Source organism: Bombus vosnesenskii, unplaced genomic scaffold (genome assembly GCF_011952255.1).
Source record: "Bombus vosnesenskii isolate JDL3184/JDL3185 unplaced genomic scaffold, Bvos_JDL3184-5_v1.1 scf7180000013295, whole genome shotgun sequence".
Classification (NCBI taxonomy): Eukaryota; Metazoa; Arthropoda; class Insecta; order Hymenoptera; family Apidae; genus Bombus; species Bombus vosnesenskii.
Genome location: NW_022882946.1, coordinates 2,172,720 through 2,197,638, shown reverse-complemented (window position 1 = coordinate 2,197,638; position 24,919 = coordinate 2,172,720). Strand labels below are relative to the sequence as shown.

General features: G+C 33.4%; 1 protein-coding gene across 15 annotated transcripts in view; it reads right to left on the bottom strand.

The window, feature by feature from the left end:
* The window catches only part of LOC117233396 (potassium channel subfamily T member 2), a 193,801-nt gene that overhangs the window by 11,859 nt on the left and 157,023 nt on the right, over positions 1 to 24,919 (bottom strand). For 12 of the 15 annotated variants that reach the window (XM_033493665.1, XM_033493656.1, XM_033493657.1 and 9 more), the window contains 9 exons: positions 17,075 to 17,149; positions 13,951 to 14,034; positions 13,781 to 13,875; positions 6,632 to 6,815; positions 4,018 to 4,182; positions 3,533 to 3,753; positions 3,129 to 3,326; positions 2,749 to 2,975; positions 2,001 to 2,519 (listed from right to left, as the gene is read on the bottom strand). In XM_033493665.1, coding sequence (XP_033349556.1) covers positions 2,001 to 2,519; positions 2,749 to 2,975; positions 3,129 to 3,326; positions 3,533 to 3,753; positions 4,018 to 4,182; positions 6,632 to 6,815; positions 13,781 to 13,875; positions 13,951 to 14,034; positions 17,075 to 17,149 — 1,768 coding nt within the window. The remainder of the gene's footprint in view (positions 1 to 2,000; positions 2,520 to 2,748; positions 2,976 to 3,128; positions 3,327 to 3,532; positions 3,754 to 4,017; positions 4,183 to 6,631; positions 6,816 to 13,780; positions 13,876 to 13,950; positions 14,035 to 17,074; positions 17,150 to 24,919) is intronic. The other 3 variants (XM_033493661.1, XM_033493662.1, XM_033493667.1) reach the window with 3 other exon arrangements.

Here is a 24,919-nt window from a genome sequence, read left to right as displayed (position 1 = left end):
TATAAAAAAATATCCTTTAAAACACTTCATGAAGAAATATTAGTCTATGTGTAAATTAAAAAATTTTCAAAACTGTGTACTGTTGTTCACTTATTTTCAATAGTTTACATTTTCTGTGTATATTTTATTCTTTTATCACCAATTAATTACGCACCGTTTCTTTTAATATCTTTTTCTCCTTAATATCTGTTCAATTTGATAAGTGATATTGAAAAATAAATTAAGATGTTACATATCTTCAGTTAGAATTTTTCTACGTATTTAGTAATTTTATTATAATGCAAAGTAATAGTGGTAATTTTTTTATTTTGATCAAAGATTATTATTTGCAAGCTGAATACCTCGCTCTTGTAATTTGTATGTATTTGTATATGTATATGTATTTGTATGTATGTTTATGGAGTCCATTCATTAGTGATTAAAATAATGTGAACTTATTTTTTGAATTCAAGAGAAGAAAAGAAAATAGGAAACAGTTCGTCTATATTTTAATTACATAGCGGATCACATAGAAGATTTTATTATTATTTAATGTTAAGCACTTAAAATATTTTTTTATTTTGATATCCACCATGGTCTAAAATAAAGGAATTACATAAAATGTGTCAGTGTTGTTAATTCGAGTTAAATTATATTCGGAGTAAAAACTCTTATACATAAATTTCAATTCTATGCATGCGTATTTTTTTTATATAGTAACATGCATCTACAAGTCACGAGAGAAAAGAACATTTACATAATGCAAAAACATTGCATTAAGTTATAAAGCCATGCTACTAAGCTTAGATGTTTATTTGTTATTCTTATCAATAATACAATTTAAACGGCTAGTACAAGCAAACTGAGTTAAGAAAATAAAAATATCTTTAGATAAAACAAGGAACTATTTATTTAAAAAGAAGAAAGTAATTTAGCAATTAATGCTGTAAGGTAGTCATTTATAATTTCATACATATTAACTTTCTATCTGCTTTTATACGTTCCAATCTACTGCATGCAGAACTGTAAATTAGTTACACTGCGACAGAAATGGTAATTAATGAGAGAGATCGGTACCAACAAAATTAACATATTAAAGTCTAATGCAGCATAAATTCATAACATTTCCGTCTAATATATGTATTATTCATTTGGTACGTATGAAACCCTGATCAATCTTACATTATTATACTACGTCGATCGATTTATCGTTCTGTTGAAATTTATACAACATATTTTTACATAAATCTTTCTCATAAATGATGCGAAGAATATACGTATACCAATTTTATTCTAACTATGCAAATATAAAAAACTGACGTTATATTTCTCTAAAAAGAATCCACCGTAGAATACATTTAAAACCCACAGAAAATTTGATAACATTAATTTATCAAGATCTTTTATATTGTAACGTTATGGTATAAAATATATAATTGTAAGTGGAGCTGTATAAAATGACGGAGTTATAAATTTGTGATAAATGTTGAATACATTTTTCCACAGAATTAAATGATAATGTATTCGAAGCTTCTTACAGTTAATTCCATAACTAATTTTTATTCAATAAATATTCCCTAAATCTAATACTTTCTCAAACTATATCTATCTAAGTTATATTCAACCATATTCTTTGACAAATTAATTATTTATATCCACTCTATCGTTCTTCATTATTTCTACCGCATAACGCGAAATAAATGAAACATTACCATTTGCCATTAATATCATAGATACTCTTCTTATCTTTCTTACAACGATAATTCATTAATAATCGTACTAACTTCATCCTGCCCTTCGAACTTTCTTCCGATAACGTATAAAAATGCCCAAATATCCTTGCGTAAGATTAAATTGTCCACCGATATAAAAGAAGGGAAAACGGATATATCAAAGTACATCTATAAATCGTATCGCCAAAATCAGATGAAAAAGACGAAAGGAACAACAACGAGAACCAATACCAAAAAGAGAGTAAGATAAAAGAAAAGAAGATAAGGGCAAGCGCATGCGACACTCACGGTGGACATTGGATGCGAGTATGTTGTGGTGTTCGAGTGGTGTGGGCGTGCTAGGGAGGACCTGCAAAATAACCTGTGGGGCCCTGTGTGCCTGTGTACCGTGTACGTTCTGTCCACGGGGCCCCGTGCAGGTCGTCTCCTGTCTGCAGCAAGCTGTTTCGTTCAGCGCATTGTTACAACTGTTGGAATAACGATGGTGCTCGTTGGCACCGGGCTTGTTTGCAGTACCGTTCCCATCACCACCGGCGATCGTGCAGCTGGTAGAGATCGTCGTCGTTGTCGTCGTAGTGCCTGCCCCTGTGCCAGAGTTCATCGTGGTAGTGGTGTTGTTCGTTGTTGTGTTACTGGCCGAATTACTGTTCATGTTTCCGGTCCCATCGGTCTTCGTCTCCACGACCACTTGCGTACCCTCCGCCACGGTTCCAGTTTGGTTGTTCGCCACCACGAACGCCGAATTCTCCTCCTTTGTAATGCTCATGTAGTAACAGGTGTCCGTTTTCTTCATTATGTGTCGCGGACCTTGTGATACATTGAAGCGAGTTAGATCATTTTTGAGAACCTCGATCGATGGTAGATTTTGATAGTTAAGAAATTAAATAAAAGATTTTATACGTTTTTGAGGAAAAATACGTCTTTCAGTGTGATATGTTGGGGCTAGTTGTTATTTACGTGGTTCTTGATTTTGAGTGTGAGAATACGTATAAGAGCGAGAATATCATGCGTGAATTATACGATATTCGAAAGTTACCAGGATTTAAAAGGATGGTATCTTCGTAAAATTCCGGAAGTTCCGCTGGGCGGACCGCGACTAATGCCACCCCATATTTACGATGACTGTGAAAGGACGCGTAAGTGAAGGATTTACCCTCGTACTCGCCGAAAAATCGAGAATCTCCGAGAATAATGTGATAAATCTCGTTTCCGGAACATTTACCGTACAGTCTGTGCCACTCTTCTTGCGATTGCTGTCCCTCTCTAAAAAATCAGGGACAGACCGATCAGTTTCTTCCAATAAACTTTATGACTTCCAATAAACTTCCAATAAAATTAATGACTTGCCATGACAAAACACTATTTGATTGATTTCTGTGTAATTCTTTCAATAGAATGATTCGCTTTTATACTTACTGTCCCCTGGAAGTGTGCAGTAGAAGAGTAACCAAGGTTGAAGCACCAGGGCACGTGCAATTATTCGCCAAAAGGGCGTACTTGAATTCGTCTTCGCACACCACGTGTTCCGCGAACTTCACGTGAAGTTTGTTCTCCGGACGGAAGATTTGTACGTACTGAGGAACGTTTGGTGCAAAATCCTTCACTGCCCACGATCTGTTGCCGATCATCGAAATATCGATAAGACATTCTTCTTTATTCTCAGTCAATGGGAAAAGTTATTGTATATTATATGACATGTTGTTCACATATTCTTCGTGTGTATAAAATTATTAAAAATTAATCGTCCAATAAGTTAATAATTTATCAATGTTTCATGTACGATTTTTCTTTTCTTTTTCAATTCTTCGAACGAAACTGACCTGAGTATCGTGTGCTCGTCAGCAGCGGTTTTGTCAGCGTAATTTCTTGCAGCAAGAACGAAGCAGGCTTCGGCCTCGTTCATTCTCGCCCTGGTAAGATCACTATCTTTCAAACACGATCCTTGAATATAGATTACCCTTTGCGCCCAAATGGGCACTTGTAGAATCATTCTCATCGTGGTATCCAGCTCCATAGGTGACAATAATACAACGTAGTAGTCCTAATTATAATTAAATTCATGAATCTTTTGTCAAGAATATACCGAAACTCTAAGCGTTATAATTGATATTAGCGTTGATATTGTTAAGATGTTGGTTTACATTTTACTTTAATTACTTTAATAATAAGGTAATGAATTATAATTGTTAAAATGGAATTTGTAAATTTGATAGCGTATTATGTCAGTAGAACAGAGGAAAATGGAGAAGAAAATCGAGAAGGAAATTAAATCGGTCAAGAGTAATTACACGATCGAATTTCTCACCTGTAGAAGGGGATGGGCGTAAAATTCATTTAGAAAATCCATGATGGTGTCGGCTTGCAGCGTTGTACTACATACCACCACGTGTTTCTCGCTTTGCGCTCTGTGCGAGGAGTACGAGCCACCTAGTTTTTGTCTTTCCATCCACGTGAAAGCCAACTGTTCAAACTGTTGGAAAAATTTCGGATGCCATTACAAACTATACTATATTACTATAATTATATTATATTACTATATATTACTATAATTATTGTAGTATAATCGTATTCCCTATTTTTTCGAGTAAAATGCAAGGACAACTTTTATCGAGATAAAAACTCAATTTCGAAAGTACTTTTAGAGTTGTAGCAAATTATTAGGTCGTCCGAAAAGTCTCTTTCGTTCTATAAGGAAATAATGGATGCACATCATTTTTCGTTTTATATTATTTTATCGAATTACGTATGATCCATTTTGTTCTGATGTTGATGAAAGATGCGTGGTTGTGAAAGATGTGTCTGTAAAGGAAAGACACTTTTCGGACAACCTAATATATTGACAAATTTCTAGAGTTTTCACCGAAAGAGAGATTTTCTGAATTTTAAATTCCAACAATTTAAAAACTTGCTATACTTATTTTTTCTTTGCAGTAAAAGATTTCTAATTTTCATTGCAAATCGTTAAATATAATTTTATCGAAATTTATTTTTATTTTAAAATAAATGTCAAATAAAACTATACCATCGTTCGAAGAATTATCGTAATTTTACAATTATTTGAGATCAATATAACAGATTGAAAAATATCGATTAAAATAATAACACTACACTACGAAAATTATATTAAGTCATTAAATTCTGCCAATTCTAATTCATTATGTAGATGTATCTGTATCCTAAGGGTTCCTTTTATCACAATATTCGCGTATTATACGTCATCGACAGTCCTGACGGCTGAATCGCACGTTTATCGCTGTCATCGCAATCTGTGCCATCAACCGACAGCTAGCCTTTGATATCTCCCACTGTCATTAGTCAATGATTTCGGTCAACAAGTAGGATAGGGTATTTAGGTTAGTTTCCGCCACCATAAAGGATTTAATTAAACGTTTGTTACCGACGAACATTAATTAGATTACACGCTACACATCGAAATTTTATGAATCCTTTCATAAACACACAAAGGGCTGGCAATGAGTTTTGTATACGACGCTATTTACTTCTATAGCGTAGATTAATTACTGTAACGAAGTCATTTATGATGATAACTAGCTGTACCTTTCATTTACAATTATATTCACAGTTATACAAGCAGTATACGTATTATACATCGTTGACTTTATATCATTGCAACCATTCGCAGAGCTTCAAATAACATTCCATATTAACGGTTATTAGCTATTTGCTTATTCAATCATTAATTAACGTAACGATTGATGACACGACTATGGAAAGAGATTACTTTTTACTTTTAGTGTTTTAATTTGGTTGAGTCTAGTTGAGTTTAGTTAAATTTAGTTTAGTCAAGATATAAGTACTTGTCTTACTCGCTTGTTTTATTATACCGTAGCACACTCGTAAAAAGGATTATGTGTACTTGAACTCGAGAGATGTGTCGGTATCGCGTTTTAGTTTAAATTTGAATTGCAAACTTAAATATAGATTATGTACAATAATTCAATGTGTCACTTGACACGATGACGCAGCGGTGAATAGCCTACTTATGAAATCTAGAAAAATTGTATTTCAGTAAATTTAAAGAGATCGTTCAATCGGTGAAATTTAGTCCTCTGTTTTCTGTATTTTAAATCACGAAGATCACCATTCTATTGTATAAAATACAGAATACAAATTAGAGTTAAATATCCTGAAATTAATTAACTTAATATAAGAAATATAACACGATAAAGATTACCAGGGATATTTATCATTATGAAATACCACGAAATACAACGTATAAATTAAAATTAAGTAATTCAGTTATTAAGTAATAAAGTTAATTCACATTTTTTATAGTCGACTATAGCGCAATGATATCCGTTGAGAGTATCCCAAATAAAATTCCAACAATTAAGGGATGGAGTTTTATATTACGTATCGAATCTCACAACATTAAGTTTCTGATATCTCAATTGCCGTATAGGAATTTGTGGTCATTAAGTTCAAGTAATTTCCCGACCATTAAGTTCTTGGATATAAAAGTCTGATGCCATCACCTGCCTTTCGATTTTCGTCAGACAATGATCAGGGGAAAATCGATAGCGCTTTTACGATCGTCAGCAAACGCACGCGTCGCATCGTTTCTGTCGTAACATTCGTCGTTAAAAGGGAAATAAAGTTTCATGTGACTGGTTACTCACCGAACGATAAATATCGCTAGAATAGCAGAAAGTAATAGTCGAACACTTCCTGTCTTTGTGACGTTTCGTACAGCGGAAAATTGTGTCAATTGTCGTAAAAACGTTTTGCACGAATGCAAAATTAAACTGAATAATTTATTAGTAGTTATCGCATATAACACGAGACATTAATATGAAATTCAGCTATTGATATATTACTGTCCTATCGGTTTCCTCACAGTTAATTAAGAAATAGATGAAATATCAGCAAAACTATGATTCGTAAAACATAACACATACCTGAGTAGGTAGAACTATGAGAGCAACGCAGATCATGATGACCATGTAAAGCTGCGAGGGCCAAATGTCAGGTACAAAATCCCCGTAGCCGACCGTAGAAAACGTGACTACAACGTAATATGTGCTTTGAAACAGATTCAGATGCCTGTGCCCCGCTCTCTGGAAGTGTTGAATCCCACATACGCTGAAACAGGCAAATTAAAACGCGCATTTTACGAATCACGAGATCACAGATTTCGTCGCTCATTCAAGTTACCGTGTTTCAGAGACGATAATTTACGGACACGAGAATAATTCAATTGGCCTTACATCGGCCAATGTATGATTTACAGTCGGCTGGAACCGATTGTACAATTAGTAGTTCGTATTTCTCGAACATCAAGGGATACCATCGGATGTCCTTTCATCCTCGAGAGAGCAAAAGGATCGTTGAAACTTGGCGGTTAAAAAAACGTTTACCTCGTTCGGTAAACGCGAACTCTTTCTAACGAAGAACATTTAGAAACGACAGCAGTCCGTATTATGCATGCGGCCTCGTTCTCATATCTGTATCGAGTTTATATTTGTGCGAATTGGTCTTTTCTCTTTCTGTTCGTGTTTAACCAACTATTTTTATACTATAACGAGGTGATTGTATAATGAGTCCTTTTTTATTTACAGATTTATTTCAAATACCTTCTCATGTTTTCGTCAAGTGTTTTAAATTAAAATAAATTTAACGGTATCGCGTAAGATGTAATCGCTGGATTTAAAGAAATACTTAAGGATTCTTTCAGACAATTGTTTTCAATGTTTCGACGATAGGAGGTTTCAGGAGTTTTATCTTCTTTATTTTTAGAACTGTTCCAATATAATATAAGCTTTTTTGATTGGTTTTGTCAACAGTTGATAGATCTACTTCCCTCAAAGGAATACCCTTTATCAACGTGGTTGCTTTTCCAGCAAAAAGGGGAACAATTTTAAAACGTTGAATTCCTTCGCTTTCGTTGCATTCGTTAACGTTGTAAGATATTCTGTGTAAAAATCATTATCGAATGGAATTGATCAATTTGGCCCTACTCAAGGCAATATTCGCATTATATTATATTGAGGTTATTCGATGTGTAAACAGAGCAAATTCGTGGATAAATTGTAAGGAAGAAAATATATTTAAATAGAAGTGTAATTATAAGTAAGAATACAATTTCAGCTGGTCCAGATCCGCACGCTAGCTGTGTTACCCAATAACTGAAAACCCCCAAGCCAACGTTGCCTGTCTACTGTTTGTGGTCTGTCTTCGTCGCAGTCTTTTTTGTCTACACACTGTCGATGGCTTCAGTGCTTAAGAAAATTAAAAAGACCAGATGTAGAGTTTTCTTAGGAGTGGTGACCACTTCAACATATTATTTATCGAAATTCAAACGAAACGTTGAAACAAAATCACCTGATTCGTGCGTACGAATTTTCACTGCACATTTTGACCCGCGATTTAGTATTCCCATTCGAAAACGTTGCTTGGCGAGTCAACCGAAATAAAAAGGAAAAAAAAAAACGAAACAAAGAAACGTTGAATAGCGAGAGGAGAGGAACGATATTGCTTTTTTAATTGGACGACTTTCGTTTCGCGTTCGAATGCGTTCACGTGTATCAACAAATATCCAAACTATCCTCACGCTTTCGGACTCGTTCCTCGTTTCAAAACCGCATTGTTTCTCAAAATCGTTTGCACGTTTATTACGATTCTAGTTACTCCCACAGTGTGGTATCGATACCGCAGGTAACTTCGCGTCGATCGACGTACTTTCAGATTTTATATTGAGATATGATAACTGGTTTAATTTTCCAGAAAATACCTAAAAGTTGTCAAGTCGACTTAAGCTATCGTAGATTCGTGCTTTGACAAATTTCAAACGTATCATCTGTTAGAGCAATAGTTCGTCAAAACAATGAAATATGTCGGAGATGTAGAGACATCGGGCCTTTCTTTTGGAACTTTGGGAAGATCCCCAATACTTTGGTCTAAACTATTTATTATAGCTGTACTTGAATAATAGAACTTAGAAGTAGTTGTTGTGATACGATCTGATTATGTTTGCCCCAGATTTGTGACAGTGGGCTTAGTATCGAGGTGACACAACTGGTCGCCGAACGTAGCCACGGTCACGGGATGTACGTTTTTACTTAACAGTAGAAGTACCAATATCGAGAGACACACGCTGTATTAACAAACAAGCCTCGGACAGGAGCAATAATGGCTCTGCGCGGATCAGCCTAGTAACGGCGCCCGGAATTTTGTTGATATCTCCGGTCAATATGCAATTGACAAATACGATCGTATCAGTCTTTTATTCTTGTGATCACCTTGGAGAATTTACACACATCGTCTAGTCGGTCATTCAGAAAGATACCGAGCGACACAGAGAACGTCACTTTGAGTTTCAAAATATATTCTATTCAACAAAGAGTTTTCCCTGTTGACCGTGGATTCGTTATTGAACCTAAGAACATTGTCTTTAACATTTAGAGTGTCTAATCACCACGGTTAATTGTCAAACTCTGTTAAATCAACATTTGTACATATAATTGTAAATATAATCTGCATTGAACAACAACGATGGCTTGTCCTAGTGAAGATACGTTACACGCCCCTAAGTCTAACGCCAACCCGACAAATATATGCAAAATTTTCGTTTCGCGAGCCTGTATATGCATACTTAATGATGCGTGCATTTCGATCTTCTGGTTTCTGAATGCGCGAACTCATACGAGCGTTAAACACATGAATCCAAAACACATGAATTTTTATGAACGCGGTTACACTGTACGCAGATAGTTGGTCACATGCCGCGTAAATTCGCACGACTCGATTAAACTATAGTTTGATTTTCGCCCGTGTTCCGAAAACTTTCCCATTTTCTAAATAATAACGTTCTAGCACTCAGAAGTTACATTCACCACATAATAGAATCGATATTATAAAAAAATGATCTATATCTTGATTTGCTACCAATATATCGAATACAAACTGGCTGATCCTATAAAAAGATTTGCCACAAGATCGACAACTTCATGATTTAACTAGATAATCGTTCTTCTGCCATATAATTACAGAATACATTTACAAGGATTATGCAGTACAATATATCTTGTTGCGTATCATGCGCAATGCGATGCGATCGGTTTCGAAATAAAAATTCTGATCTTCAAAATCGGACAAAATTTAAAAGATATTTTCATGAAAAATTGAAGAAACTTTATTACGGAGATCGTAATGTCTTTGTCGAAACGATAAGTCGAAATTACATTTCTTTCATCATTTAGCAATATAAATAAGATATAGATATCGAATATAGATTTAGATAGCAGAATAAATAATAAACAACAGGAATTTTTGTGCAATTCGATGATTGTATAAAAACATCACGTTTATAGAGTAATCAAATATCTTTAGTAAATTTTCCTTAGACATGAACGTAGGTAGCTTTTCGTAGAACAAAATTTCGTCCAGGGTAACGATAATCATTTATAGCGCGTTTCACTTATTCTATCTATTTTCAAGAACGCAGGCACGCTAACCCTGCCGCATTATCAATATTGATTGTGTAGAAGAGTTGCTCGTTCCTTTCAACTCCGAGAATGCAGCTTATAAGCAGAGCCTGTTCCTTGTAAACTCTACAAGTAGTCGTTCTAACGAAGTGTGGCGGCAACTATACATCTTCTAAGCGCGACAAGCCCATTCGTAAGGCGAACGTCAAGCGATTTTCACAGTGACAGTGAAATAGATAACGTCTGGTCCGGCGCAATAACTGGACCAGAAGATAATAAATTTCGCTCATTAACCGGCGCGTGCTATTTACTAATGTGCGCAAGCTGTACGCATAATTTCGCCGCGCTGTTACCAGGTTAACGTTATCGTTTCGTTGTTTCGTATAAAAAATGTAACGTGACAGGTTGAACAGGTTTGTTTTGTAACGAATTAAAAAGCACGTTAACGTAAATGCTTGACATTTCGCAGTAATTAAATACGTGATCGTGAAACAGATTATACGTTACGCAGTAATTAGGATGAGCAGCGTTTGGCTCGTTTATATTATTGAATTCTTTGTTTTTTAGATTTTATGCACTATTGGATTCTTGAAAACGAGATAAATTATTTGCAACTTATTTTAAATCTCTATCCTTTCTTATCGTTTGTCTCTGTTAATTTCGTTGTATCATCTTAAACCTTGTTCTTCTAACGTGAATTCATTATATACAGGGTGGTTGGTAACTGGTGGTACAAGCGGAAAGGGGGTGATTCTACGCGAAAAAAGAAATCGAAAATATAGAATAAAAATTTTTCGTTTGAGGCTTTGTTTCCGAGAAAATCGGCTTTGAATTTTCGCACGGTACGCGTGCACTTTATCACGTCTCGTTATAACGGATCTCACTGTAGATCGTTGTCTCGATGGAAAAATTAAAAAAAAAATTTTTTATTCTATATTTTCGTCTTCTTTTTTCGCGTAGAATCACCCCCTCTTCGTTTGTACTACCAGTTACCAACCATCCTGTATATTAATAAAAAAAAAGTTAATCTTCAATATTAATCAAAAATGAATCCGTTGATCGATAATTCTTTAAATTAAATCAAATTCGATAGATTCGATGGCAAATTGTAACAATTCATGATAACTCTCAGGTACTCTGAGAGGTCTAACAAGGTTTAAGATGATACAACGAATTTAACAGAGATAAACGATAAGAGAGGATAGAGATTTAAAATAAGTTAGAAATAATTTATCTCGTTTTCAAGAATCCAATAGTCCATAACAATCTAAAAAACAGAGATTCGATACAGAGATGTAATTTATACTCTTCAAAACTCGTGAAACTCAAGTTTCTGCATTGCTTTACAAATGTTCGGAAACAATTCGACTCGAGCGTCTTTTCCCTTGAAACGTAGCCGTTTCTCTATGCCACGGCTGCGTTCCCAAAATATTTCACCGTGGAACGAACGAACATAGGCGAACCGTGACAACGTAAGTACGTGCACCTTACCTCGTTCCCCCGTTTGAGAAACGACTTCCGAATAATGCCGTGATCGGCCAACAGATAGGGGACATCCGACCAAGTCGCGGTGGCAAGGGCGAGCTTACAAGTACGCCGTTCTAGAATTACACCGTAAATAATGAATCAGGACGATCGATGGCGATACCAATCCATCTGCACGAGCCGCCACGATTACTTATTAACATTTGTCCCACATTGCGATCTGGGTCAATCAGGCAAGTTTCATCCCTTCGTGGAGCGATCGTAATCCTTACGAGGATATTGCATACATATGTACAATAATGTGCATATGTACGCGTGTTAACACCTTTGCGTATCGATTTTCCACGTAGGTTTCAGCGTGTACTATCTTGGACAAATCTTAACTTTCAATTGACGTCGATGTCGGCAGATTTAATGACAAGGCTCATGATGAGAAGTAGTCCGGAATAAAGGACCATACTGGAATATTTATAACTATTGTTACAGTGTGCTTATATAACATCTTTCTTGTTATTCATACCTATAGAATATATTAAGAAAGCTTAGTTAAAAAGCTTGGTATATATATTCTATAAACGCTGTACGTATGTACGTGTATGTATGTATGCTCTACAAGTCCAAATGTTAAGATATCTCTGATATTTATTCTACTTCCTTACATAACCAAATTTCTTTCAACGAACAGTAACAATTGTTGAATGATAAAGCAATATCGAGAGTGTCGAGATCATCACTGAATAGAAAATAGCTATCCCACTGGTTGTTTAACTTTCCGTTTATCTCATTAAATAATACAAAATACAGGTGTTGGATAACATGGATGCAGAAAATTTTACATAATTCTCAAGCATAGAATATTATTTGACGTCATTCGCATAATAAATACACCGACGTCAAAGTTAACTTTTCGTGGTTCCCAGACAAAGGAGCAAGTTAATAATACGTACGGGAGAAATGAAATGCTGGTGTTAATCCACTGAGGTATCTTGAATTATCAATAATCCTACGCGAATATTATTATATACATCGTCATTCATTCTAAATGGATAAAACATCACATTGAACCTTCTAAGAGAATATCCCAGATAGATTATAGATTTAACAAGTACGCGGAATTATAGTTATTCTTTGGTTTTAATTGATAATTTTCGAGTTTCCTGGAATATTGCCTTTTATCGCTCGAGCAACGTCTAACTACTCGAACAAATGCACTGCCTTTAGAATGGTATAATGAGTTTTGATAGAAGATTGGAAATTGCGTTTACTAGATATAATAATCTTGTATCGCATCTATATAAAAGTGAGAACTGCATGTTAAGAATAATTATTTGAAATGGAAATTAAAAGAAAATTCTAAATAAATGTCTTGAAATTTCTGAATTACTTTTATAATACCAAATTTAATATCTTTTTTTGTAATTATCAAGATGTATCTTGATTGTCTTGTTGTCAAGATGTATCAAGATTTGTCATAAATTCGACGAAAGAATCTTTGATTCGAGGAAATTAAGCCTGGCATCATTGTTTCTCTGTCTAAATCGTAACACCGTCCAGGAAATCTGAGAATTCGTAAATGGAAGCGTCTGTTCCTGATTGGCAAAGTTTCCTCGTTATTTGGATAATGTAATATGACTTGTATGCAAGCCACGTAACATGCGCTTTGGATAAACTTACATAATTGTTGTGGACGGCTAAGGAACCGAGAGAAAAGTCGACCAGCGCGAAGACGGAATTTTAATTCGTTCATTCGTTGCATCGAAGAAAACAGAAGTTATTAAAGGAAAGATAGAGACTATTTCGTTACACAAGATGATTATGCTTCTGTTCGATAAATATTATTTGTTTATAATCGGAAAACGAAATTTACGGTTGTGTTATGTTTACGGTATGGTTGTAAATTTACGAAAATCGAGAAAATATTTTTCTTTTTATTATAAGCAAAAGATTATGTATTTAGTGTCTATCATGAAACCTTTAAGTTGAATAAATTACTTTGAACAGTGTTACATCCTATTTCACAATACGGTGAAATTATACGTGTTGATATTTTTATGAAAAGAATTATTGACTTACATTTGAATTTCTAAATTTCTATTATTTTAATAATAAATATTTAGAATAATTTATAATTTTACTCACCTAGTAAAGACAAGGCACAGTAACGTTGCACTAAGGATCATAAGTTGCTGACTTAAAGCTGATTGGGACTTTTGCATAGCTCTGTGTAGATCGTTCTGAAACACGAGTATCGACGATAACGAGATGAAGATGAATAATTTAATATTAAGTAGTATATGTCAATTACTTACGAACATATTCTGCAATGAATGTTTTGCCAACCAGCAGTTTAGGAATACCGGGATGAACAGATTTCGCATTGGTGGATAAAGTAGCTAAAAATATAATTAATAATTTGCTACTAATCATACTATTTGCTACTAACATTACTGTGTAATAATTTGCTGTAAATAACTAGATATCGTTTAATATAATTATTACCAAAAGACATTTAAACATTATGAGCAAAATTATGTTGGTATTAATGAATTTTTGTATATAGAAGTAACAAGATTGGTAATGAAACAAAAATTTAAAAGTGATTTTTAATCGTCTTGTTCAACATAAAATCATAAAATTATAAAAAATTATTCGTTCAACAGAAGTGTATGGTCCACACTCAGTACAATTTGCTAATATATTAGTTAATAAATTATTATACGAGAGGGCCCAGATATTGAACTAATTTTAATCTGTACTTGTGCATCATTTGTAAACAGAATAATTTTTGTGGAAAGCTAATTTAAGAAACGGAAGACTCATCTCATATACATTCCATCGAATATATATATTTGCAAACGCAACTGTAAATGCACGCAAGAATAATGAGTTTGCCTATTGTTCTCGCTTCTCTACCATCGAAGAACAAATATGCTTCAAGGTGACAGCAATTAGCGTCCATCACTGTTTTCTCCAGGTACTTCATACATCCATGTAACATTTCTTTGGAAGAAAGGAAGCGAGATTATGTAAGAAATTTCGTTGATGACGAATACAAATTTCGAAAAAAATATATATAAAAAAATGTAAAATATGTACGATTTGAAAAGTTTGGAACCTCAAATAAAGATACTATATCCTAAATTTTCAAATTATAAATACGCTAATATAAAATATGAAATGAAATAGAATTGGTAACTTTCACACTTAGAGAATTGAATTGAAATTACATAAAGATGTGATTAATGTTTAGATACGTGATTAATTAGAAAGTTCGTGAGCTATTGGCATCAGTTCATAAGTTAATTGAAGCTTATAGACTGCCAGTTAGATGATCATAATCGTAAATTATCATTAACGTAAAAGGGAAAAGAAGTTCTCATGACAGACTTTTTAAAAATAAAAGTCGTTAAAAAAAAAGTATAAGCTACGCTCGAAAGTCACGAATAGCTCGTCATGTGATGTAAATGCTGACCTAAAAAATGAAACTACACTTATTTTTACGTAATTTTAATGTTGTTCAGAATGTAGCAAAAACAAAACATAATTGTATATCGAGAGTTCTCATCTTTTTAATCTACTATCGAATTAAGTGAGATGTTCCATATAGACAGCATTTAATTTTGTTCGAATCTCCATATACATGTACAGAAAACAGTCAACAAAAATTGTATAATATATAATAATTTTAAAATTAATTCATAATTTTTCATTTCGCAATATATATTTTGATATTGCACGCGTTATCTAATTTATTTTACACGGTGTTTTTTACAGAACAAATTTTTAATTTCAATTTTCAAATTTTAAAAGAAATTTTATATTAAAACTTAACGTACAAAAACTAATTACAACAATAATTTTGATATTAAAAGATTGTGAAAATCGTTAACTGATTCGTCAATAATTCGATGTCTTTAACATGCACACATTGGCTTAGACACATTTGTACACATTTTGTAAAATTTCTATTGTAAAATGACTATCGTATGGCTACTGTTAACGGCTTACATTTTTCTTAAAACCAGATTTATTTACGTTCCATAGAACAAATATTTTACGAGTGATTATAGTTCTAAGGAGCGATGACTTGGGATTTACTGGACTTGCTGAAATGTCACCGAGATGACACAATACTAATGAGTCTGAGCCAATTAAATTCCGTGCACAATCCTCTGATGTTGTTAAATCCTGTTCGCTTTCACATCAGGGTTGGTCCCAATAGGGCACAGATCGATACACCAAGATCGAATCTAATTTATCCTACGCGTTGAAGAAATACTATTAAATTAATACTACCAAATTCCTCAAATCGTGATTAAGAATTTTCAATTTATTAAAAATTGATATTTCAGCAGCCATTAAACATGGTCGTCAATTTATTTGGTCAAAATTGCGAATGTATTAATAGTCAGAAGTTTGTTAAATATCGACTCACTTTTTCTAGAACTCTGGAATCAGTAAGAGCAATAGCATACTAGAGGCTAGGCTCCCTTTCTTTACTTTCTTTCCCTACTTTCTTTTTTTCCTATCTATTATTAAATAATTCCATTATAAAGTATGAAATTACTATTTCTTTTTTTTAGTTATTTAAACAACGTGAAAGTTTAAAGATCGAAAAAATTACTTGTCACAATTTTTCTATGTGGTTCTCAATTGTTATAAACTTTTAGTTTTACATATGTAGTTCGGAAAAAGCGTCCATGTATATATCTGTATACATCGACATTGTATATCGAGTCGGTGCAAAGCAACAAGTTCTTTACTCTTTCGGTATGATAGCTCGTTAACATAACCATGGCTGATCGGCTATATATCGTGGTTCGAGATTCGACCAATAAAGCTCCATTAGAATCTTTTGATATTGCGTGCAGAAGGGACGTAAAACAGGTAGATTTTTATGGATTTCTCGGTGGAATGGAATTCAGAAGAAATCACACGGTTGATATAATTCGTTTTATTGTCTGCCGCAGGCTCCAAACGCCCGAGAAACCTTTTCCTTCCTCTTTCTTATCAAACCGTGTCTTAATAAACCGTTTCATGGCTTTATGTACTTCTGTCTCAACGTTTGGAAAATGTAATGGGCGAATTGTTCAGCTATTCTTACGATATTTTCTTTATATTCGTGAAATGTCTGTGAAATACGATTTCATTTTCCTGTTTCCTTGTAACTTTATTTCTGCTTCATTTAATATCTTTTAGAGAAGCAATGTATCGTTGATTATATACATTATTAAGTACGTACAGTTATTCGCTTTTTTTAATTTTTTTATTCTATCGACAAGAAGTAAATAAAAAGAAAAAACACTATATTAAAGTATAATATACCAATGTACATATTACTATCTTATATCTAACACAAAGTATACAAAGCAAAAGGATGTGTCAAATTGTTAAAAAGCTATATGTAGAAAATATAGAGAGTGAACGACTCACCGTGATGGTGAACGGAATGGTGTTGACTAGTTCCAGGATGAAGTGGAAAGAGAGAAGCTGCTGCCAGATGTTTCCCTGTGAACATGACGAAGACAGCTCAAAAAACCCAGTGACAATTTAAAGAAAAATACAAGGTGCGGTGGAACGTTCCATGAACAACATCGAACAGCCGTTCTGCATTTTCTATCCAGTATCCTTCTATAGTAATTATAATATACGCGCGTACGCGGGCCTTGTCAATGTTTCCCAGAATGTTACTTTAAATCAACAGGTGCCTAGTTAATTACCGAAAACCAATTTAATTCTGTCTCCGGATCTATAAACTGCCGGGCAAACTCGCATAAGTAAATATTAATTAAACCATCCTACAAATACAATAATCGCATGGTTTCGTTTAGCAAAATTATCCGAAATGCAGTATCGACGGATTTATACTTCGAAATACTTCGCGATCAGGTACATTAGGTTTATGTATCGGTGAATTGTTGATCGAAATCGAGTAGAAAGCTTAAAATAAGATATAAACAATATAGAAAATATATAAAGATATAAAACAATTAGTGAAAATTTTTCAGTGATTAAATTAAAAGAATTATCGATATGTATGTAGTATCGTGAGTGAGAGGCCTGGGAGTTGGCGGGTGAACCGCGTGGAATGTCGCGAGAGCCGAGGCGTTTGTTTTCGATAGGCGTTTGTTTTCGATCGCGTAGTTTTGGAAAGAGGAGGCCTACGTGATCTTGGCCACGAGCGGTTGCCAAGGGACGGGAAAAAAGGAATCAAAAAACGAGAGTTTGTGTGTGGCGTTGCCGAGAGAGTGTTGAGGGCATTTTGTGAAAGTCGAGTCGTTATCTAATTATTTAGCTGTGCTGTTTTCTGTACGTTTGGTGTGAATAGTTCAGGTTGAACAACAATCGTCTTTTTCTGTCCGATTAACATCTGTATCATCCATTCCTTGTAAATATATTATATCACGATATTACATGTATTTCATTCGACTATTATTTTATTTAAAAGTTACGTTTAAGTTATAATATAGTATAGACGCAAAGTTTGTATTATTATTTTTTTTTCCATTCATTTTCGAAAAATTGTATCGAAACTAAATTTGTAAATAGCTGTGTACACATATTTATTATAGGATTAAATTGTTAAAGACAACTACAATTTGATTAAGTATTCAATGAATCTGTCTGAAAGCGTTCTAATACCATGTTTAATTGAAACAAACGACACGTTCATTTCGACGTGGAATCCATAAATCACTGTGGCACATCTCCGCGTACATACATCTTTTAACGTGACCTGTCAACGTATATCTGGTCGTAGGTAGAACACTGATCTGCAAGAGAACATATCCTATACAATTTCAAGCCAAATAGTCATTTGGCTAACAGAGATGAATCAACATTTTAGCTTTCACTGAGTTTGGAAAAGCTTGAAGAAATATTCAAATAATATACATGTCTAGTTTGATGGATAAATTCCAATGACAGTTTAAAGATCTTTTAAAATCCAATAAACGATTAATTTGAATCTAATTTTTGAAACGTTGATAAATTTTGCATTTTAGATAATCATAATCTAATAAAACAATTTATCGAAGCAACTTTATCTTTATATCAATCAAAACTCAATGAATTACTTAACGTACAAACTTTATAACTTATAAAATTTCCCAATTAAATTTTTATGCTTAACTTCATTAAACATGTAATAAAATAATTCGATAAAATCTTAATTCCTGTGCTTAGTTAAGAATTACTAAATACAAAATGGTATTTAATAAATGTTGCTCGTTAGTATCTTTTGTGCAACTAAAAGAAAAGATAAAATCCGCACGGTATTATAAAATTTACTGCTGTTTTGCTGTCGTAAAGCTCCAAATTGAAACAATTTAATACAAAATACGATTCGCGTCAGACTTTATGCTCGTTGTAACACGCTAGTTGGAAATTTCCGTGTAAACCAAGGGGAATTTTACTCAAATGTAAGAGTCTAAGCAAATGCAGGGTATCAAACTGTGTATAATTTAACATTCTTATCTTATTGTAGGATGAACATGTGTTTCCACAACTTTGTTGAGTTTATTAAATAGCTAAACATCCTCAGAAACTATTAATAAATGTAAAGAGAACTGGTCGTTGACTATTTCGAGCTTGACTCGTTATATGAATTGTTTCGAATAAAACGAAATATGAATTGTTTAAAGATGTTAATTAGAATTTTTTCATGAAACTTCTTCCTTACGAGCATACAAAAATTATATACTTGTCTGATGAAGAATTTTGGTAAGAATTTTTTCTTCGTATATTATATTTTTTTCTTTTGTAAAGTTCAAAAAAGAAGATGTAAGGAATATATTTGGTTAAAGATTATTTAATAAATAAATCTGACGCGCGAATAAATTTTGTTTCGTTTATTTACATGAATTAAAAATTATACGAAATTTTACCAAGTTCCTTTCCTTTTTCGAATAATCTAATTAACATCTTATCGTGGAATCATAACACACATGCGTTAGTATAGTTTCGCCTAATAAATTTTAGGTAAAATAATATTTTGTAATTTTGAAGCTTTCCTAATATCTTTTTTTTTTGTTATTCACATTTAATACCGTTGAACTCAAAAATATGAAAAATTCCAAAAACAAAAATACGATGTACGAAGAATGTTTCGATACCAAATATTATTATTACGGTTCAAGTATTATTTTTAGTCTCTTTTCCGAAAGTATCGTTACAAAATTTCAGATACGGTCAAAATATGTTTTTCTTTTCCTGACTCATAGCAGCATCTACTTTCTTGGAACAATAGGGATCAAAGAAACAATCAAGAACGATGGGCTGCGCATATCTTTGAGATTCGTGAGGAAGCAGCAATTTTATCGCGACAGAGATCTCTTGATACTCCCTTACGAGCGATATTACGTTTGAAGAAGGTTGAAAACACGATCTTCTCGAGACGTTCGTGCAACAACGGACTCCTTTATGCATTACGGCTTTCTACGTGTTGTAATCTAAAAACTGTTTAATTCGTGGGTTGAAAATCGGAATATGAGGCGATTAATGGTTTCATTGATGTACGTCATTCGTCTGTAATTTGTAATTCGATAATAAGCGACGAATAAAAATTATCATACAAATCGAATTTTTTAATTGTTTTATCGAATATAACTTTTAAGTATACAGTTGAAACATATTTTGATCTATTATTGTTAGATAATTACACAATAAGAATAAATAATAAAAAATACATAATAGACTACTTTTTCTTTTCAAAAACAGAAGACAATAATAATTATATAAGTAGGAATAGCAATTCTGATTCTTTATAATAATTATTCAGAATAAAGATTCTACACAAAGGTTTCACGAACAGAAATTGATATAATAAATATTTGCAATGTTTTTTTCACAAAATATGGGATTGGAGGGAAGGTTAATGATTTAGTCGAAAATGATTCAGTGGGCTGTATTTTTTCTAGATATCTATAGTTCTATTTGCATCTCATCTATTGGTAAAAGTACTAGTAAAGTGTAATAAAAATTTTAGGTGTAGACATAAATAAAGAAAATCTAAATGTAGGTGGAGAAAAAAATTCGATTGCATCTCATCTATAAGAAAACTGATAAATGAAAATGAAAATTTTAAATGTAGAAACAGATAAAGAAAATCTGAATGTAGGTATAAATAAAAAGCCAAGAGATAGTAAAATATTAAAGTTTGGAAGATATAAATAAACATTAATTTCCGTTCGCAATCAACGACCTTCGGATAAAATTGGAACGAAATAGCTAAGTCTGGAGTGTCTACGAACTAAATCAGCAGCTTTCTCGAAAGCTCATCAAAGCTTTAAAAATCTAGCAGCAGTGCTCCCACACGATAACTGGATCAACCTTTCCTGCAGGATTTCGCAATTATTAATATCCCCGGAGATTTACGAACAGCAGGCGAATGCAATTTTCATGGTAGAAAAACGTCTATCGCGCGACGAAAGGAGTATCTTCCTGAAGGCTGCTGCCCTAAACCATAAACATCCTATTAAACGTTGCTGCGGAGATGTAACACTTTTCCGAGAAGAGTGTGTCAAGGGATCTGAGATGAAAATCGTGTCAAAAATATTTTTCAAAGATCGTCCGCGTACAGTCGTCGAAGTTTTAACAAAGTAAAATTTATTGTAAACAATGGACAGATTTTTTAACAGGGATTCTGATTTCGTTTCTAATTTGGTCTTTTCTGGAGTTCAAACACCGTTCTTTAAACAATTGTAGCTAAGTGTGTGAACGGAAAGAAATTGGGGAATATTAGGAATATGGGGCAGTTTTTGTTAATTGGTAATTTTATAAAAATACCCGTTGACCTTAATTTTGTTTTTTTTCTATTTAACAATGAATAAGTATATCTAAAACAATGAACAATGTGTGAACAAATTGGGTTTATAATTTAAAATAAGTTGCATTTACGTTTTGTTACTCATATTTTTGGATATTTAGAGAGTAATTTTATAAAACAATCTTTTAATTTCTATTTGTATCGGTTCTCAAACGTTCTATTAAATTTTTATATAGGATAATTTCTATTTATTTGTCAATTAAACTAGATATTAATTTATACGAAATTTTTGGAATTTTTCTAAGTACGAAGTGAATTACTAAATATAAACATTTAAGTTCGTGTTTTACATCATATTCTTAGCATTAAAGGGCAAATTTATTCGAACATCTATTTTCTTATATCCACCTTTTAAATTACTTTTATCCAACTGATGATCTAAGACTCCTAGTGACTAAATGAAGAAGATAGGAACACGTATCGTATCACAAAACAATAAGTCACTCAACTATCATTAGCCTTAGTGAAACTCTCCTCGATGAGACGGGCCAAATACACAACTACCAATCGTGTTCGCGAACGAATATACATGAACAAAATACAGCGTTTGCGTATGTGTTCTGGAGTATTCGCGTGTGTCGAATAATATCCGAGCATTCGCTGTCACTTGGAGTATCGAGACCTTGCGCGCGCCCTCCTTCGCAATTCCGAGGTAGAATCGAAAGCCGTGGAACTGTGTGGTTCTCGGTAATCCTATTTTCTGACGGACTGTTTCGGTTAACTCGACAATCCGTCATACGAGAGATCACTCGTCGATTTCGAGCATGTCGACGCTGTTTGGGAACTTTTCAAGCAGATTGTCCTCGAGCGAGGTGTAACGATCGCACGAAAGTGGTTTGTTGAAAGGTACAATCTTGTGTGTGTGTACTGCTCGTTTCTTTTTACAGAGACAGATACAAAGTTCGAATCTATGCAAATGCATTGTGTCGGAGGACACGGAAGGATACGAATAGATTGTATTGTAGAGTATAAAGAAAAAGCATTTCCTTAGAATATTTCATGAGACAGGAGATTGCATATTAGGTTTTCAAATATTTACCTTATAATTATTTAAAATTGATGAAATAATTCTTACGTAAGTTAAGGAATTCAACTTGTCTTCTGGTCAATTTGGTTTAGGGTCTTGAAACTAGATTTGAGTTATTGAAAATAATTTCTAGTTGGATATATTTATGGATTATATTAACTTGGTAATTATTAACCGAAATAAAGATTTTGAAACCACTTGATCTTTATATCGTTCCAGATCACACAAACTATATCTTTAGGTCCTATATTACAGAAAAGAAGAAAGAAAAACTTTTCATAATGCAATTATTTGAATTTACGAGCAAGCATTCCCTATTCATACGCTCACCACATTAAATATAATCGTAGAATAGAAATATAATATTGACGCGACACTCGTTTAACTGTTCAAACTACGATAACTCCGCGATTTAAAATCGCCGCGCCAGTCCATAAAACGGACAATATTAAAAAGAAACTGCGGCTAATAGGGATGACAAGTAGTATCGGCGAAACGCTCCCATAGAGGGTGGAACATACGTAAGAGAATAAATCGAAAACTGTGACAATAATATCCGGTGGTAACAATAACTGCGATAACAATAATAATAATAACGTAACACCGACTATGCCTTTAATGACGTCGATAAATCATGAAAATGATGGAAGACAGCAATATAGAGAAGAAACAAGAGAAAAATGGGTAGAAAAAGAACAATCTACGTAAACTACTAAAAAAAAAAAAGATTGTTTCCTCATTCTCGTAATCGACGATTTTCTGTATGGTATCAGAGTTTCATAGAACTCTATAGGAATGTGTTTTGGAATTTTACAACCGGAATGCGTATAGGTACGAGCAGCAGCTCGATCATCACGTTTTACATGATATCAACGTAGCGTTATCGAGTTTGTCGGTTGTTAGAACGTGACGAATCGGGTCGCTGGAATGTTCGATTAGCGAATAGCGTGCTACCACCAATCGGCGACCGCAACACATCGTTAGAGATGTTATCGAGGATCCTGCACGTGCAAAGGCAACCGGCTTGTTACAATCCAACACCAGCGGTGAACGATAATTTCACGGACCACGATGGCAGTAACTGCGTTTTAGGAGTTTCTTTGTAATTTCTATGACTTTCGTAATCGACTTGCTTCCGCTTTATGTCTTCACACGGCAAGCTTGTGAAGTTTACGAATGAATTTTTATACAATTTATGATGTGTTGGATTATCCAAAAAATTAGTAATGATTTCATGATTAATGTGTTTCGTCTGATATTAGAGTAAGTTGGGATTATTTGTTGAATTTCACACAAGGTAAACAAAAACATCGACGTCAATTATCGAAGAATTGGAATTAAATAAATTGTAAAATTGATCAACGAGAAAGAAGTTTACGAATGAATTTTGATAGAATTTATAATGTGTTGGATTATCCAAAAAATTAGTAACGATTTCATGATTAATGTGTTCCATCTGATATTAGAGTAAGTTGGGATTATTTGTTGAATTTCACATAAGGTAAACAAAAACATCGACGTCAATTATCGAAGAATTGAAATTAAATAAATTATAAAATCGATCAACGAGAAAGAAATTCGGGATTGGGCCTCTTATATCAACGAAGGGTAGATGAAGAATGTCGAATACTAAGTGTGATGTACGATTCCATCCTATTCGTTATTTTGGGTATAACGTAGATCCACTATCATTTAAAGTAGAACTGCATTTATTGGAAGGAGATGTTAATTATTGTTTGATTAAACAAATTACTGCCGATTGAATTTATTTGTCTGAAAGTAAACTACTATTATACGTCATAATATTCCTTGAATATCATCAAAGGCATATGTATATGAATTCCATAATTCATACTTGGTATCATTTTCATTAAAAAAGCCTTTGATCTCTAAGAGAATCTCATGAAAAGTTTCACTATTTTCATTTCTGTGACACATTAGTAGCTGAGTGGGTCAACCAAGAACGTTTTTCCATGCAAGTAATTCTAGAAATTGGTTATGATTATTACTCCACGACATTTAAACAAGCAGAAATACACGATACAACAGTTTAGTGGACACTGCTGGACACTATGTTTGACCGGTAATCATGACTTTGGCAGAAACTTTTATATTAAATTTGCAATTTAGAGTAGAACAGACGTACTTACATAAAAGTAAATGGTATCGCAGAATCGGTTGAAAGTTGAGAAAAGGCGATAAAAAAAGAAATTAAATAGTATAACAAAGTTCAAACTCTTATTGCTGTAATCTTTCTTTTGACGTAACGATCCATGCAACCCAGATATACAAAATGGAATTTTCTCCCTTTATTACTAAAATTATACTTTGTGCTTCTTGGTGCTTTGCATATGCAGTTAAAAAAGAAATGTTTTTATTTTACGTTTTTGACTAATAACATGGCTCTGAACTTTTAACTTACTAT